At 38.5% G+C, this 15877-nt stretch overlaps 1 protein-coding gene across 7 annotated transcripts in view; it reads left to right on the top strand.

Annotated features, from left to right (window-relative positions):
- Positions 1 to 15877, top strand: part of ALKBH8 (alkB homolog 8, tRNA methyltransferase) — a 74444-nt gene that overhangs the window by 44208 nt on the left and 14359 nt on the right. For 5 of the 7 annotated variants that reach the window (XM_008261913.4, XM_051820062.2, XM_051820065.2 and 2 more), the window contains 2 exons: positions 4057 to 4208; positions 9549 to 9805. In XM_008261913.4, coding sequence (XP_008260135.2) covers positions 4057 to 4208; positions 9549 to 9805 — 409 coding nt within the window. Of the gene's footprint in view, positions 1 to 4056; positions 4209 to 9548; positions 9806 to 13433; positions 13640 to 15877 lie in introns of all 7 variants that reach the window. The other 2 variants (XM_051820072.2, XM_051820085.2) reach the window with 1 other exon arrangement.

Below are 15877 nucleotides of genomic sequence, written 5' to 3'. Positions count from 1 at the left end.
TCTAGTATATTGAACTATTATTTACATCTATAAAATTATTTTTATCTTTCTGTTGAATATTTTCTCAACTAGATTATGATTTGAGTGTAAGGGGAAAAAGTTGTGTTTAATGATGTTTAAGAAAATCATTATTTTATCATATAGGTTACGTATGTGTAAAAATCTGATAGTCATGCCAATAGCAGTTAAGAACTACTTGGCCTTTGCCTGAGGTTTAATGTTAGGCAAGTGATGTAATTGGCTTAAAACAGCCATAATAGAGAACTGCTTAATCCTCTAGAGGGAATTCATTTTTTTTCTTTTAAAATATCTTGACTTTGTTCAAAAGGATAGGTTTCATCATTTTCAGCTATTAGAATAACAATAATAAATTATATTAGAATAAAAATAATAAATTCAGGCAATGATTGCTTGCCTTTACTTCTAAAAAATTGCCTTTGGCACAAGCTCTTTTAAAAACAGCATTCTCCTAACTCGTTTTTATGAAGTTGGCATTACCCTTGACACAAAATATGTCAAGGACATTACAATTAAGGAAAATTATAGACTGATATAACAGAGATGAGAGATCCTTAACAAAATATTAGAAATATTAGAAAGTTTAATCCTACAGTATTTATTTATTTTTGACAGGCAGAGTTAGACAGTGAGAGAGAGAGACAGAGAGAAAGGTCTTCCTTCCGTTAGTTCACCCCCCAAATGGCCGCTACGGCCGGTGCACTGCGCTGATCCGAAGCCAGGAGCCAGGTGCTTCTCCTGGTCTCCCATCCGGGTGCAGGGCCCAAGGAGTTGGGCCATCCTCCACTGCAATCCCAGGCCACAGCAGAGAGCTGGACTGAAAGAGGAGCAACTGGGACAGAACCCGGGGCCCCAACCGGGACTAGAACCTGGAGTACTGATGCTGCAGACGGAGGATTAGCCTAGTGAGCCATGGCACCGGTAATCCTAAGGTATTTAAAAAGAAAATACATTATAACTGATTGGAATTTACCCCAGTATTTCAAGGTTGGCTTAGCATTTCAGAATCAATAAGGGAAGTTCTTCAATCTGATAAAGGATATTTGTGAAAAGCCTACGGCTAGTATCATACTTAATGTTGGAATATTGATTGCTATTTTGTAAAATATTAAACAGGGCAGGAACATTTGCTCTTATCATTTCTACTTAATGTTGTATTGGATATCTTAGTATAATAATGAAAAAACTAAAATCATAAAGATTTGAGAGGAAGTAGTAAAACTCTTGATTTGTAGAATACATTATTATAGCAGATGGGCTGTGGCATAGTGGGTAAAGCTGCCACCTGCAAGTGCCGGCATCCCATATGGGCGCCTGTTCAAGTCCTGGCTGCTCCACTTCCAGTCCAGCTCTTTGCTGTGGCCCGGGAAGGCAGTGGAGGATGGCCCAAGTCCTTTGGCCCCTGCACCTGCCTGGGAGACCCAGAGGAGGCTTTTGGCTCCTAGCTTCAGATCGGCTCAGCTCCAGCCATTGCAGCCAATTGGGGGAGTGAACCAGTGGATGGAAGACTCTCTCTCTCTCTCTCTCTCTCTCTCTCTCTCTCTGCTTCTTCTCTCTCTGTGTAAGTCTGACTTTGAAATAAATAAATAAAATCTTTAAAAAAATAAAAAGAATGCATTATTGTGGATATGGAAACCCTAGGGGATCAACAAAAGTACTAGAACCACTTGTATTTGGCTGTTCAGTATTAAAAAATTATTTTTTGGAAAATGAAATTAAAATGCTATTTAAAATAACATGAAAACCTGTAAAATACCTCCTTCCCAACATTCATGATTAACCATGGTGTGGTTTAAATAATTAGTTTAGGATTCTAAATCTAATATCAGATGGAGTGAAATAATAGTAACAATGAAATGAAAATTGAGAATTTGTTCACAATTTAGGGCCAGTATTCATTTAGGATTTTATGATCAAATCCATTTTAGTACTGCCTTTCAAATAAATAAGTAAATACATTTTAAATGTTACAAAATGAAAATAAAAAGGCAGCCACATGCAGAGTGGAAATTTCTGTAAAATCTGTCTGTCTATCCATCTATCTGGGAATTTAGCAAAAGATTTGAATAGATCCTTCACCAGAAGAAAGATCTATGAGTGGATAATAAGCAGTGAACACATATATATCATTAGTTATTAGAGAAATTCTAATTAACCAAAGTTTCATACTGCTTACCATCACTTTAAATCCTAACCTAAAAAATGGAGACAACAACCAGTGTTGATGAGACTGTCAAGCAGCCTGGAATTCTCACATGTGGCTGACTGGAGTGTAAAACTGAATAACTGCTTTGAAAAACTGGCAATTTCTTACTTGGTGACCCATCAACTTTACTCCTAGGCATTTACCCAAGAGTAATGAAAAAATATATATATATGTACCTGAAAACAATGTGTGTAAGAATGTTCACAGCTGTACTAATAGTAGTTGCAAACTGTATGCATTAACAGATTTTTGTATAAATAAATTGTGTTAGGTTCGTACAATAGAATGTTACTCATCAATAGGCTGCACACTGTTGCTAAATATCACAACGTGGTTAAATGTCAAAACCGTTATGATGGCTGGACAAAGCCAGACACAGAATAGTACTGTTTATGAAGTTCAAGAGAAAGCAAAAATATACTGATTGAAATCAGAATAGTGATTGCTTCGAAGTGGGGAAGGATTGGCTGAAAGGACCTTGGTGTCCTTTTGGCTGTGTGACCTTGAGTGTTGGAAATATTCTTGATTGGCATGGTGGTCACAAGGGGGTGTACGTTTGTCAAAACTCATTGAACTGTGTGCTTAATATCTATACATTTTATTATATGTAAATTGAGCTTTGAAAGTATATTATTTTCCTACCATAAGATTCCTTTTTTCCCATTCAGAAATTTGAGCATACTGCAAGGATCCTCTTCAAATCTTCTTATAACACAATTTGTAATAACTTAAACTACTTTTTACTTTTAATCTTTGTTTTACTTATTGTATCTATATTATACAATTTAATAGTTAATTTTTTGTTCCATTGTTTGTTGTTTCCTAATGTTGATACCCTTAACCTTTAACTAGACTTTAGTTACTGAAAAGGATGTACTTATATTAAAAACTCCATTGATAATTGTATTTTTTCTATTTTTTGTGTTATATACTTTCCCAATCTTTTGCTTTATAAGTTTTGAGAATGTTACTAATTTGGCATGTATAAATAGAGTTTTTGTAACTTTCTGTTTGAACATCATCATCATGAAATATTCTTTTCTATCTTTAGTGATCCTTACCACTTTAAAGTTGAATTTGTCTGTTTAGTATAACTATATCATATTTCTTTTGGTTTTGCTTGATATATGCAAAATATTTTTTCATGTTATGTATTTTTCTATTTCTAAATATTCTTTAAATTATTATTATTTTTAAATTTGAGAGACAGAGTGAGAGAAACAGAGAGAGAATTCCTATCTGCTGGTTCCCTCTGCAAATGCCTGCAGTGATCAGGATTGGGCTGGCCCAAGCTGGGAGCCAAGTACTTGAGCCATCACCTGCTGCCTGCCAGGGTGTACATTATGAGGAAGCTGGAATCGGAAGAGGAGTCAGGACTTTAGCCCATGTACTCCGAAATGGGATGTGGGCATCCCAAGAGGCATCTAAACCTCTATACCATACCCTCCCTCTCAAGTTTTATTCTTTAATTGGAGATTTTAATCTGTTTACATTTAACATAATTACTGATATTGAGTTTAAATTTAATATCTATGTTTCATCTTTGCCTCATCTGTTGTTTTCCTTTTAGAATTGAATTTAATTAAATATTTGTTACTGTTTTATTTTCCTCAAATAATTTGTTGTTGTTCATCCTTTTAATATTAATCTGAAGATAACTTCCTTAAAGATTTTTATTCTTTTGCTTTTTCCAAAATGCCTAGTAAGTCAAGGAATCCAATTGATATTTTCAATAAGTCCTATATTTGCTGTATTTCCTTAATATTTTTAGAAGACCTGAAATATTTTTATTAATATAATCTTTGGTAAATTATTTTGCCTGTTATTTTTAGAATCACACCCAGAAAATTTGATACTATTCAAGCATCTGAGCATCACAAAAGTGGAATTATCACCAGTGATGTTGGAGACTTAACTTTAAGCAAGAGGGGAATCCGAACATCATTTACATTTAGGAAAGTGAGGCGAACACCTTGTAACTGTAGTAAGTATGTAATTTCAATTCTACTGTAAAGTGGAGTAAATCTAGTATGAAAATCTCTTTAGGTTCCATAAGCACCCAGAAGAGCTATTTCTTAAGTTCTCTGATGGTATTCCTTGCATTCTGCTGTACTTTCATGTACTTTTTTTTTATTTTATTTTTTTTATTTGAGAGTCAGAGTTACAGATAGACAGAGGGAGAGGCAGAGAGAGAGGTCTTCTATCCTCTGGTTCGCTCCCCAAATGGCTTCAATGGCCGGAGCTGGGCTGATCTGGAGCCAGGAGCCAGGAGCCAGGAGCCAGGAGCCAGGAGCCAGGAGCCAGGAGCTTCTTCTAGGTCTTTAGGTGCAGGAGTCCAAGCACTTGAGGCATTTTCCACTACTTTCCCAGGCCATTAGCAGGCAGCTGATGCAGCAGTCGACTCAAACCAGCGCCCATACAGGAGGCTTAACCTATAAGCCACGATGCCAGCTCCTGTCACATGCTTTTCTTAACCATTCCCGTTAGAGTTAATATTCTTTGATGGGGAGGCTATATCTTGTCATCTTTCTTTTCTCCAGATGTAGTACTTGAGCATAATTGGGTACCAAATAAATATTTTGTTTATTGAAGTCACAGTTGAGAATGCTACAATTGTGAAAATGAAATATCACTTGTAAAAAAAATAGGTTTTGGTAGAAACAGCATTTCAAGTTTCTAAATTACTTTTTAGTAAGCCAACAGGGAAGCTGGAGATGAAAGATTGTTCAGTGGTAGGCAATTCTAGAGAGCAAGAAATAGGTTATGTTTTTGTCAATTTGGGAACCTAGAATAAAGTAAAGGAACTGCTCAAAATCTTGTTGAAAGAATGCTGTTTCGAATTGTCTATCCAAGTACATCAGGCGCTGGATTTCTCATACTCTATTAGAAGAAATCTCTTTCATTTTATAAATAATATTTTGTAGTGACAGTACTGGTAAGATTCTTTTTCTGTCCTAGGAGTTTTGATTATGGGTAGTATCTACCAGTTGCTTTTGGATTTAACCATAATCTTAAAATTGTTTTGAATTAAAAACCCTTATTAAATTTATAAGATGTTACCCTGCTAGAAAACTTATAATCTTTATGTTTAATGTCTTAATATTAGTGAAGCATAATATTTTTATTTATTTTGCTAAAAGTATCTTTGAAGCCTTAAAATATTGATTTAAAGAATTAATTAAAAATGCTATTAAATATTTGATGAATGTCTAATACTGCTGTAATTTATGAGATATAGAAAAATAAAGCATGGGCTCTGTACTTAAGGAACTTCTTTTTTCTTTCTTGATCACCTTATCTTTTTTTTAAAAAAGATTTATTTATTTATTTTGAAAGGCATAGTTACAGAGAGGGAGAGGCAGAGAGGTCTTCCATCCTCTAGTTCACTTCCCAGATGGCCACAATGGCCAGAGCTGAGCCAATCCGAAGCCAGAAGCTAGGAGCTTCTTCAGGTCTCCACGTGGATGCAGGGGCCCAAGGACTTGGGCCATTTTCTATTGCTTTCCCAGACCATAGCAGAGAGCTGGATCAGAAGTGGAACAGCTGGGACTTGAACCAGTGCCTAAATGGGATGCTGGCACTGCAGGCAGCTGCTTTACCTGCTTTGCCACAGTGCTGGCCCCAAGGAACTTAAAGTCTCATTAGAGAGACAAGCTGGTTTTCTTTTGCAAATGCTTTTCTGTTATTGTCATTTGTTAAATGTAAGGTATACCCTAAGAAGCTGTGATTGAGTATTCCAGTTATAGATTTTTTAAATTGACATAAAAATTATACACATTTATTGCATACAACATGATGTTTTGAAATCTGTATACATTGTGGATTGGCTAAATTGAACTAATTAACATATGCATTACATTTTTTTGTAGTAAAAACACTTAGAATATATTCTTTTAGTGATTTTTCAATAATGCAATACAGAAGTCAGAGATGTAACACAGTAGGTTAACCTATGGCTTGCAATGCAGGCATCCCATTTGAGTGCCAGTTTGGGTCCTGGCTTCTCCACTTCTTCTTTTTTTTTTTTTTTCTGATTGATTGATTTATTTGAAAGGCAGAATTACAGAGAGGCAGAGTCAGAGAGAGATCTTCCATCTGCTGGTTCACTCCCGAGGCGGCCACAATGGCCAGAGCTGCACCAATCTGAAGCCAAGAGCCAGGGGCTTCTTCCAGGTCTCCCCCATGGGTTCCGGGCTACCAAGGACTTGGGCCATCTTCCACTGCTTTCCCATGCCATAGCAGAGAGTTGAATCGGAAGAGGAGCAGCTGGACTTGAACTGGTGCCCATATGGGATGCTGGTACTGTAGGTGGTGGCTTTACCTGTTATGCCATGGTGCCAGCCCCTGCTCCACTTCTGATCTAGCTCCCTGATGATGTGTCTGGGAAAGCAGAAGAAGATGGCCCAAGTCCTTGGTTCCCTGCACTCATGTGGGAGACCTGAAAGAAGCTCCTGGCTCCTGGCTTTAGCCTGGCCCAGCCCAGGCTGTTGAGGCCATTTGAGGAATGAACCAGCAGATGGAAGATTCTCTCTCTCCTTCCCTCTTTCTATAACTCTTGCTTTCAGATTAATAAATAAATCTTTCAAATATATATTATACAGAGTTATTTGTATGTTGTAAAATAGATCTTCGAGGTTTACTCCTCTCTAACTGAGATTTTATATACTTTGACTAACATCTCCCCAGTCTCCTCCCATCCCACTCAGCTCTTAGTTACCACCATTCTACTCTTCTGCTTTTATGAGGTCAACATTTTTAAGTTATGCATGAAAGTAATATTATGTGGTTTTTGTCTTTCTGTGCCTGGCTTTCTTTAGTTAACATAATGTCCTCTAAGTTCATTAGATGTTATTGCAGATGACAGGATTACTGTCTTTAAACCAGAATTGTATTTCATTGTGTATAGATAGCACATTTTAAAGATCCATTCATCCATTTAAGGACACTTAGGTTGAATCCAAATGTTGGCTGCTGGGACTAATGCTGCAATGAACACAGGAGTGCAGATAACTCTTTGGCATATTGTTTTCATTTTCTTTGGATATATACCCAGTAGTGGGATGTCTAGATCATGATAGTTCTATTTTTAGCTTTTTGAGGAACTTCCATACTATTTTCTGCAATGGCTGTGCTAATTTACATTCCTACCAGCAGTGTGCCAGGGTTTCCTTTTCTCTATATCCTTGCCAACACTTGATACTTTTTTCCTTTTTTAGAAGATTTTTATTATATTTATTTGAAAGGCAGAGTTACAGAGAGAAAAGGAGAGAGAGAGAGAGAGAGAGATCTTCCATCTGCTTCTTCACTCTCCAAATGGCTGCAATGGCTAGGGCTGGGTCAGACTGAAGGTAGGAGCCAGGAGCTTCATCCAGATCTCCCACGTGGGTGCAAGACCCCAAGCACATGGATCATCTTCTGCTGCTTTCCCAGGCACACCAGTAGGGAACTGGATTGGAAATAGAGCAGCTGGGACTCAAACTGGAGCCCGTATGGGATACTAGTGCTGCAGGCAGCGGCTTTACTTGCTGTGCCACAGCACTAGCCTCTTTTTCCTCCCTTTAATAATAGCCATCCTAACAAGTGTGAGGTGATATCTTTTGGTTTTAATTTGGATTTACCTGATAATTAGTAAGGTTTTTTTCTTTCTAAGATCATTCTTTATATAATTTTAATCAAACTTTTTGAATTTTTTAGTGGTAGGTTGTTCTTCCCATCATAAAATTTTGCTAAGACGACTTTGGGATACCTGTAATGTGTTGTATAGTTGTAATTTTAGTTTAACTGTCATAGTATAATCATCTGTTTCCATATGTTTGTTTTAGAGCCCTCAAGCTTTTGGAGGCTATTTTTTTCTTAAATATCCATTTAAAATTTTTAGAGTTTCCCTTTACCCATTAATAGGAACTTGAACTCACATCCCAATTTTAAGCTTTCTCAGGATTTGTCATATTCTAGTTATCTTTAGGGAAAAGTAGTTTGTTTTTTGTCCACTCCTGAAGCCTTGTTGCTGCCACTGAATTCTTTGCTGTCATGTGAGTTTTAACTGTTGCATTAGTCTTTTCTGTGATTTCTCTGGGAATACTACTTCTTTCTTTTTTCCCTAAAACACTACCCATAAAAAAGATGTTGTGTGTGTGTTATAGACTTTAACAAGACAAAAAAAAATACTACAGAATGGCAGAGAACAGCTAAGATGTAAAATTAACATTAGACATTATTACAGAGAATAGGAACACCTTCAAAATTTATTTGAGACATTGTATACTAAATCCCTCTGTCATCTCTACTTGCTGATGTTTACTTGGGGTTTGGTTATTCTTTTTTTTTTTTTTTTTAAGATTTATTTATTTATTTAAAAGTCAGAGTTACATGGAGAAACAAAGAGAGGCAGAGAGAGAGAGGTCTTCCATTTGCCGGTTGACTCCCCAGATGGCCACAATGGCAGGAGCTGTGCCGATCTGAAGCCAGGAGCCAGGAGCTTCCTCCAGGTCTCCCATGTGGGTGCAGGGGCCCAAGGACTAGGGCCATCCTCCACTGCCCTCCCAGGTCATAGCAGAGAGCTGGATTGGAAGTGGAGCAGCCAAGTCTTGAACTGGCGCCCATATGGGATGGCAGCACTGCAGGTGATGGCTTAACCCAGTATGCCACAGTGCTGGCCCTGGTTATTCTTCTGAAAGAGGTGACACAGTGTAGTCATTGAGAGTGTGGGCCCTGGAATCTGCATTGCCTGGGTTCAAATATTTGCTATGATTTACCATCCTTGTCACCTTAGGGATGGTATTTAACTTCCTTGTGCTTCAGTTTCTTAAGTGGTAAAATGAATGTAATAGTACCTACATCATAGCGTTACTGTGAGAGTTGAGATACCACATATAAACTGCTTACAGTAGTGTTCAATAAATGCTTGTGATGATTACCAAATGACACTTTAATGCAAGGTCTTATTCTTCTTTGGGAGTCCTGGGGTTCCCCAGAAGTTTCAACTTCTTCATCTGCCAAGAGAAAAACCCTAAATCCTATAGGTTTTCTTATAGGTTAGAAGAAGCTTTCCTGACTATGAAGACTCAATTCAAGGGGAAAGAGGCATTATAAGGCAGATGCAGAATTGTAGTCATGTTTTGTTGTAAATGGATTCTCTCTTTTCTTTTCACATTAGACTCCTTCATGTATAGAATTTAACTTGTTGGGAGAGCTTTTTTGTTGTTGTTTAACTAATAAATCCGAGCTTGTCTACCTCAGTCTTCAAATTTGTATTGGTTTGCTTTAAAAACATGATAATTTGGATAAAAGTGAAAGATTTAGATTGCTTTATTTTTTCATTTAGGTTACTATGTGGCCTGTGACAGCCAGAGGAAAGAGAGTCCTCCTTCATTTCCGGAGAGTGATCAAGAAGCCTCCCAGCTGGAGCGAGAGTATGTCCATCGAGTGTATGAAGAGATTGCTGGGCACTTCAGCAGCACCAGACATACCCCTTGGCCACACATCGTGGAGTTTTTGAAGGCTTTGCCAGATGGTTCAATAGTGGCTGATATTGGATGTGGAAATGGAAAGTACCTTGGCATCAATAAGGAGTTATATATGGTAAGTAATGTTTCTTTTTGCTTTATTTGCAGTGGTTATCATCTTTCTTCCTAATGATATCATGTTGTGTTTTTACTCATGGTTGAAATGTTATAACAAGTAGATTGAAAATTAATGAAAACCCCTATTCTATTTTATTTCCCTGGAAATTTATGGGCATGCTATTATTTGTAGTTTTTTTTTTTTTTCTACTTTGGTAGTGATTTCTAATAAGATTATTTTAACAGTAAAATTATCTTACAGGTACAAAACTGTCACTAGATTAGGAAGGATTTTTATTGAAACTATTTTCTTTGCCTGAATCTTCCTATGTATGATAAAGATAAAGCAGGCATTTCATTACTTTTTTTATTTTTTATAAATGAAGAAACAGACTCATAGTGGTTAAGCTCATTTTACCTCCCTGATGTCATATAATTAGAGGATTTTGAACCTAGGCCTTCTGACTCCAAATCCAGTGCTCTTTTACTCATAATAGAAAAAAAAGGTTACTGTTTATTTGTATGTTACTATTGAGGAAACTTGGGCTCAGATAGAGTAAAGGTTATGTAGGCCAACGCCGCGGCTCAATAGGCTAATCTTCCGCTTGTGGCGCTGGCACACCGGGTTCTAGTCGCGATCAGGGCGCCGGATTCTGTCCCGGTTGCCCCTCTTCCAGTCCAGCTCTCTGCTGTGGCCCAGGAGTGCAGTGGAGGATGGCCCAAGTGCTTGGGCCCTGCACCCTATGGGAGAACAGGAGAAGCTCCTGGCTCCTGGCTTCGGATCAGTGTGGTGCGCTGGCCGCAGCGGCCATCTGGGGGTGAACCAATGCAGGGAAGACCTTTCTCTCTGTCTCTCTCACTGTCCACTCTGCCTGTCCAAAAAAAAAAAAAAAAGGTTATGTAACCATGACCCAGATGCTCAATCTAGGAATTGAACCTATTTCTATCTCCTTCCAAAATGTCTATTTTCAATTGTTATCATTGCTTTTCTTTTTTTTAATAGAAGACTTTTATTTAATAAATATAAATTTCCAAAGTACAACTTTCGGATTATAGTGGTTTTTCTACCCATAACCACCCTCCCACCCACAAACCTTCCCATGTCCTACTCCCTCTTCCATCCCATTCTTCATTAAGATTCATTTTTAATTATCTTTATATACAGAAGATCAACTCTATATTAAGTCATGATTTCAACAGTTCTCACCCACACAGACAAACAAAGTATAAAGTACTGTTTGAAGACTAGTTTTACCATTAATTCTCATAGTACAACACATTAAGGACAGAGGTCCTACATAGGGAGCAAGTGCACAGTGAGTCCTGTTGTTGATTTAACAATTGACACTCTTATTTATGATGTCAAGTAATCACCCGGGGCTCTTGTCATGAGCTGCCAAGGCTATGGAAGCCTTTTGAGTTTGCCAACTCTGACCTTATTTAGACAAGGCCATAATCAAAGCGGAAGTTCTCTCCTCCCTTCAGAGAAAGGTACCTCCTTCTTTGATGGTCTTTCAGCTGGAATCTCACTCAGAGAGATCTTTCATTTAGGATATTTTTTGCCTCAGTGTCTTGGATTTCCATGCCTGAAATACTCTCAAGGGCTTTTTAGCCGGATCCGAATGCCTTAAGGGCTGATTCTGAGGCCAGAGTGCTGCTTAGGGTGTTTGTCATTCTATGAGTCCGCTGTGTCTCCCACTTCCCATGTTGGATCGTTCTCTCCTTTTTAATAATTGTTATCATTTATTTTCCAACAAACTACTTTTTTTCCTGCTACATTTGGAGGAAGGAAGATCTCCCTGCTGTAGTACATTGTTGTAAAAACTCATAACAGGGGCCAGTGTTGTGGCATAGCACATAAAGCTGTTGCCTGTGACACCAATATCCCATATGGGTACCAGTTCAAATCCTAGCTGCTCTATTTCTGATCCAGCTCTCTGCTAACAGTCTGTGAAAAGCAGTGGAGGATGACCCGAGTTCTTTGGTCCCTGCCGCCCACCTGGAAGACCCAAATGAAGCTCCTGGCTCCTGGCTTTCATTATCTAGGGAGTGAACCAGCTCATGGAAGATCTCTCTCTCTCTCTCTCTGTATTTGTCTATCTCTGTAACTCTTTCAAAATAAGTAAATGAATCTTACCAAAAAAAAAAAAAAAACCAACTACCAACTTATAATTATGCTGCTCTGTAAAGACTGGAGCTTCCCTTTCTCAAGAAAAGGAGTAGAAGGGCTTAAATAAAGAGAATTAGAACTGTCTACATTCATGGGTTATTGGAATATGACAGATTGCTAATAATTATTTGTTTTACCCAATTTGAATATCTCTACATCTACATGAAGAAAGTTATGGCAACTGAGGAAAGGAAAAATTTGTTCATTAAGAGATAGATAAAAGCTAAAAATAGCTTTTATTAAGATAAGACAGATATTAAAAAATTGTTGTCATCCTTACAATTAAATTTTAGCATAAAGAATAAAGTCTGATAAGTTGGTTCATGTCTAATAGGAAGTAGTCTTTTGATGTCACTTAAAATCACATCTGTAACCACAGTTCAAAACAAATTGAGGCCAGCACCGCGGCTCACTAGGCTAATCCTCTGCCTTGTGGTGCCGGCACACCAGGTTCTAGTCCCGGTTGGAGCGCCGGATTCTGTCCCGGTTGCCCCTCTTCCAGGGCAGCTCTCTGTTGTGGCCAGGGAGTGCAGTGGAGGATGGCCCAAGTGCTTGGGCCCTGCACCCCATGGGAGACCAGGATAAGTACCTGGCTCCTGCCATCGGATCAGCGTGGTGCACCAGCCGCAGTGCGCCAGCCGCGGCGGCCATTGGAGGGTGAACCAATGGCAAAGGAAGACCTTTCTCTCTGTCTCTCTCTCTCTCACTGTCCACTCTGCCTGTCCAAAAAAAAAAAAAAAAAAGATATCTTCTGGTGTTTTAATCTTAAGGTACTGGGCAAAAATGTTTCTCAGTAGGCCTTGTATTTGCTCTTTGTTATTGATAATCCATGGTTTTATCTAGTCAGGTATCATTCATGACAGTGAGACTTGATTGAAGTCAACCCCACTGAGCCTTTCTTTCTTCTTCTGAGAGTCATGATTGTAACACTCTTCTGTTACAATTGAGAAGAATGAGTATTTGTTGAATAGGAAATGGAATCAAAATTCTAATGCTGATTCATTAAAGTATATATATTTGCAAGGATTGGAAAATTGTGAATACATATACTCTCTATTATTCACATTCATTTTTATCAGTGGCACTCAACATGTAGTCCTTCCTGTCTGGGTTCCCCAGAGCCTACTGCATTATCTGACCTCTAGCAAAGGCTCATGAAATATTGGTTCAATGAGGAACTGAAAACTACTTGTCTGGTTGGAGTTAAGAATTTCATTATACCAGAAAGTGGAATTATGAATGATAAAAAGGAAGCCTGCCGTTTTTCAGTTGCTGAGAATTCAACCTGGTTGGTTGAATATATTTGAGTATATTTTGAGCAGTCATTTTGTGAGCTGGAAAATAAATGCATTTCTTGTCGTTCATGAAATAAGAAAAGGTGACTTGAGAGATTCATTTTAGATCTTCATGTGTAGAATAGGCTAAAATTCTAAAAAAGAGAGTTGCTTATATATTCTGGGTATTTTTCCTTTGTCAGATAAGTACCTTGCCAAGAGCCTCCTCTAGGTCTCCTATGCAGATGCAGGGGCCCAAGGACTTGGACCATCTTCCTCTGCTTTCCCAGGCCATCAGCACAGAGCTGGATCAGAAGTGGAGCAGCTGGGATTTGAACTGGCACCTATATGGGATGCTGGTGCCTCAGGCAGAAACCCACTATGCCACAGCACTGGCCCCAAGAATTGGGTATTTCTGTTTTTGTGTTTTAGATGATGAATAGAGGCTCTGAGGTGGTAAGTAGCTTTCCTAGGTTGTTCACTTGGTTATTGCTGGGCCAGGATTCACATCTAGTATACTGGACTTTACTGTCTTAACCTATGTTTCTGCACTTCAAACTGCATATTGCAAATCTGATTTTTCTGATTTTTTTTAATATTTATTTATTTATTTAGAAGGCAGAGGCAGAAAGAGGAGTCTTTCATCCACTGGTTCACACCCCAAATGGCCATAATGGTTGGAGCTGGGCCAATCCAAAGTCAGGAGCCTGGAGCTTCTTCTAGGTCTCCCACATGGGTGCAGGGTCCCAATGACTTGGGTTATCTTCCATTGCTTTCTCAGGCACATTGGCAAGTAGCTGAATCAGAAGTGGAGCACCTGGGACTTGATTCGGCACCCATATAGGATGCTGGCACTGAAGGCAGCGGCTTTACCTGTTACGCCACAGCACTAGCCCCAAAAATTAGGTATTTCTATTTGTTGTGTTTTAGATGATGAAGCAGAGGCTCTGAAGTGTTAAGTAGCTTTCCTAGGTTTTTTATTTGGTTATTGTTGGGCAGGATTCAAATCTAGAGTTTAGTGTACTCCTTTCACTGGACTTTACTGTCTTAACCTGTTTTTTTGCAGTTCAAGCTATATATTGTCAATCTGATTTTTCTACAATTGGATATTTTCTTAATTGATTTTTTAAATAAAATATTTATTTATTTGTTTGTTTGAAAGGCAGAGTTAAAGAGAGACAGAGGCAGAGAGTAAGAGAGAGGTCCTCAATCCAGTGGTTAACTTCCCAAATGTCCACAATGGTTGGAGCTGGGCTAATCTGAAGCAGGAGCCTAGAGCTTCCTCCAGGTCTCCCATGGAAGTGCAGGGGCCCAGGCACCTGGATCATCTTCCACTGCCCTCCCAGGCCATAGCAGTGAGCTGGATTGGAAGTGGAGCAGCTGGGACTCGAACCAGCATCCATATGGGATTCCTGTACCACAGGTGGTGGCTCCACCCGCTATGCCACAGCGTTAGCTCGTGAACATTATTTCTTAATATTGGGGACATAAATATATTAGATCTCATGATATACTGACTTTAAATATCCTTTGGAGGACAAAGAATTCCTTAAAGGAAACACACACACACACATACACAAAACAAATTCCAATGGACTTCGTTGAAATATCAGTTTGTATACATATGTTTGACTAAGTTACCTTCTCAGTAAGTTATTGTTACACCTCATCTTGAAGACTTTTTTCTCCCCTTTCATTCCCCATTCTACACCTTTTCTCTTCCTTTACCTCTTTCTCTTCACCCTCCAAAAACAAAAGAAAAAAACCTGAATCTAAACACGTACCCAAATGACTTCATTATTTCTGTTCCTATTAGCAGAAACTAAGGAATGCAAACCTAAATGATATAAAAGGGAATATAATGGGGAAATACACAGTTACATTTAGAGAGCTGCCTTTCTAGTAACACAGTAAACTTTATGGAAAAATCTGTTAAAAAAATTGAAATGATTCTTAGGAAAGAGCCTCATCATACTCACTGCTCATACCACAGCAATAATGATTCAATCCAAAATCAAAATAGACCTTCCATGGGACTACATGTGTTCTAACCTCCTATAGGTACCCTCAGTACAGCTCTTAACGGAATCAGAAACATAATGATTCTTAAAAGTAACAGATAATTAAATGGTATAAATGGATTAGATGATAGAATATGTGTTTTTAGAGTGATAAAGACCATGTATTGCTTTTTTTCTTTGAGATGAAATTTCCCCAACTGGGGCCGGCACTGTGGCATAGTGGGTAAAGCTGCAGCCTGCGGTGCTGGCATCTCATATTGGCGCCAGTTCGAGTCCCAGCAGCTCCACTTCTGACCCAGGTCTCTGCTATGGCCTGGGAAAGCAGTAGAAGATGGCCCAAGTCCTTGTGCCCCTGCACCCATGTGGGAGAACCAGAGGAAGCTTCTGGCTCCTGGCTTCAGATTGGCACAGTTCTAGCCATTGCGCCCAATTGGAGAGTGAACCAATGGTGCAAGACTCTCTCTCTCTGCCTCTCCTTCTCTCTGTGTGTAACTCTGACTTTCAAATAAATAAATGTCTTTAAGAAAAAAGAAAACAAACCTTTTCTTTAATTTATTTTTATTTTTTTAAAAGATTTTATTTATTTATTTATTTGAGAGGTAGAGTTACAGACACTGAGAGGGAGA

This window comes from Oryctolagus cuniculus, chromosome 1 (genome assembly GCF_964237555.1).
Source record: "Oryctolagus cuniculus chromosome 1, mOryCun1.1, whole genome shotgun sequence".
NCBI classification, from domain to species: domain Eukaryota; kingdom Metazoa; phylum Chordata; class Mammalia; order Lagomorpha; family Leporidae; genus Oryctolagus; species Oryctolagus cuniculus.
Note: the sequence above shows the minus strand (reverse complement) of the source record. Positions and strands in the feature narration are given on the sequence as shown.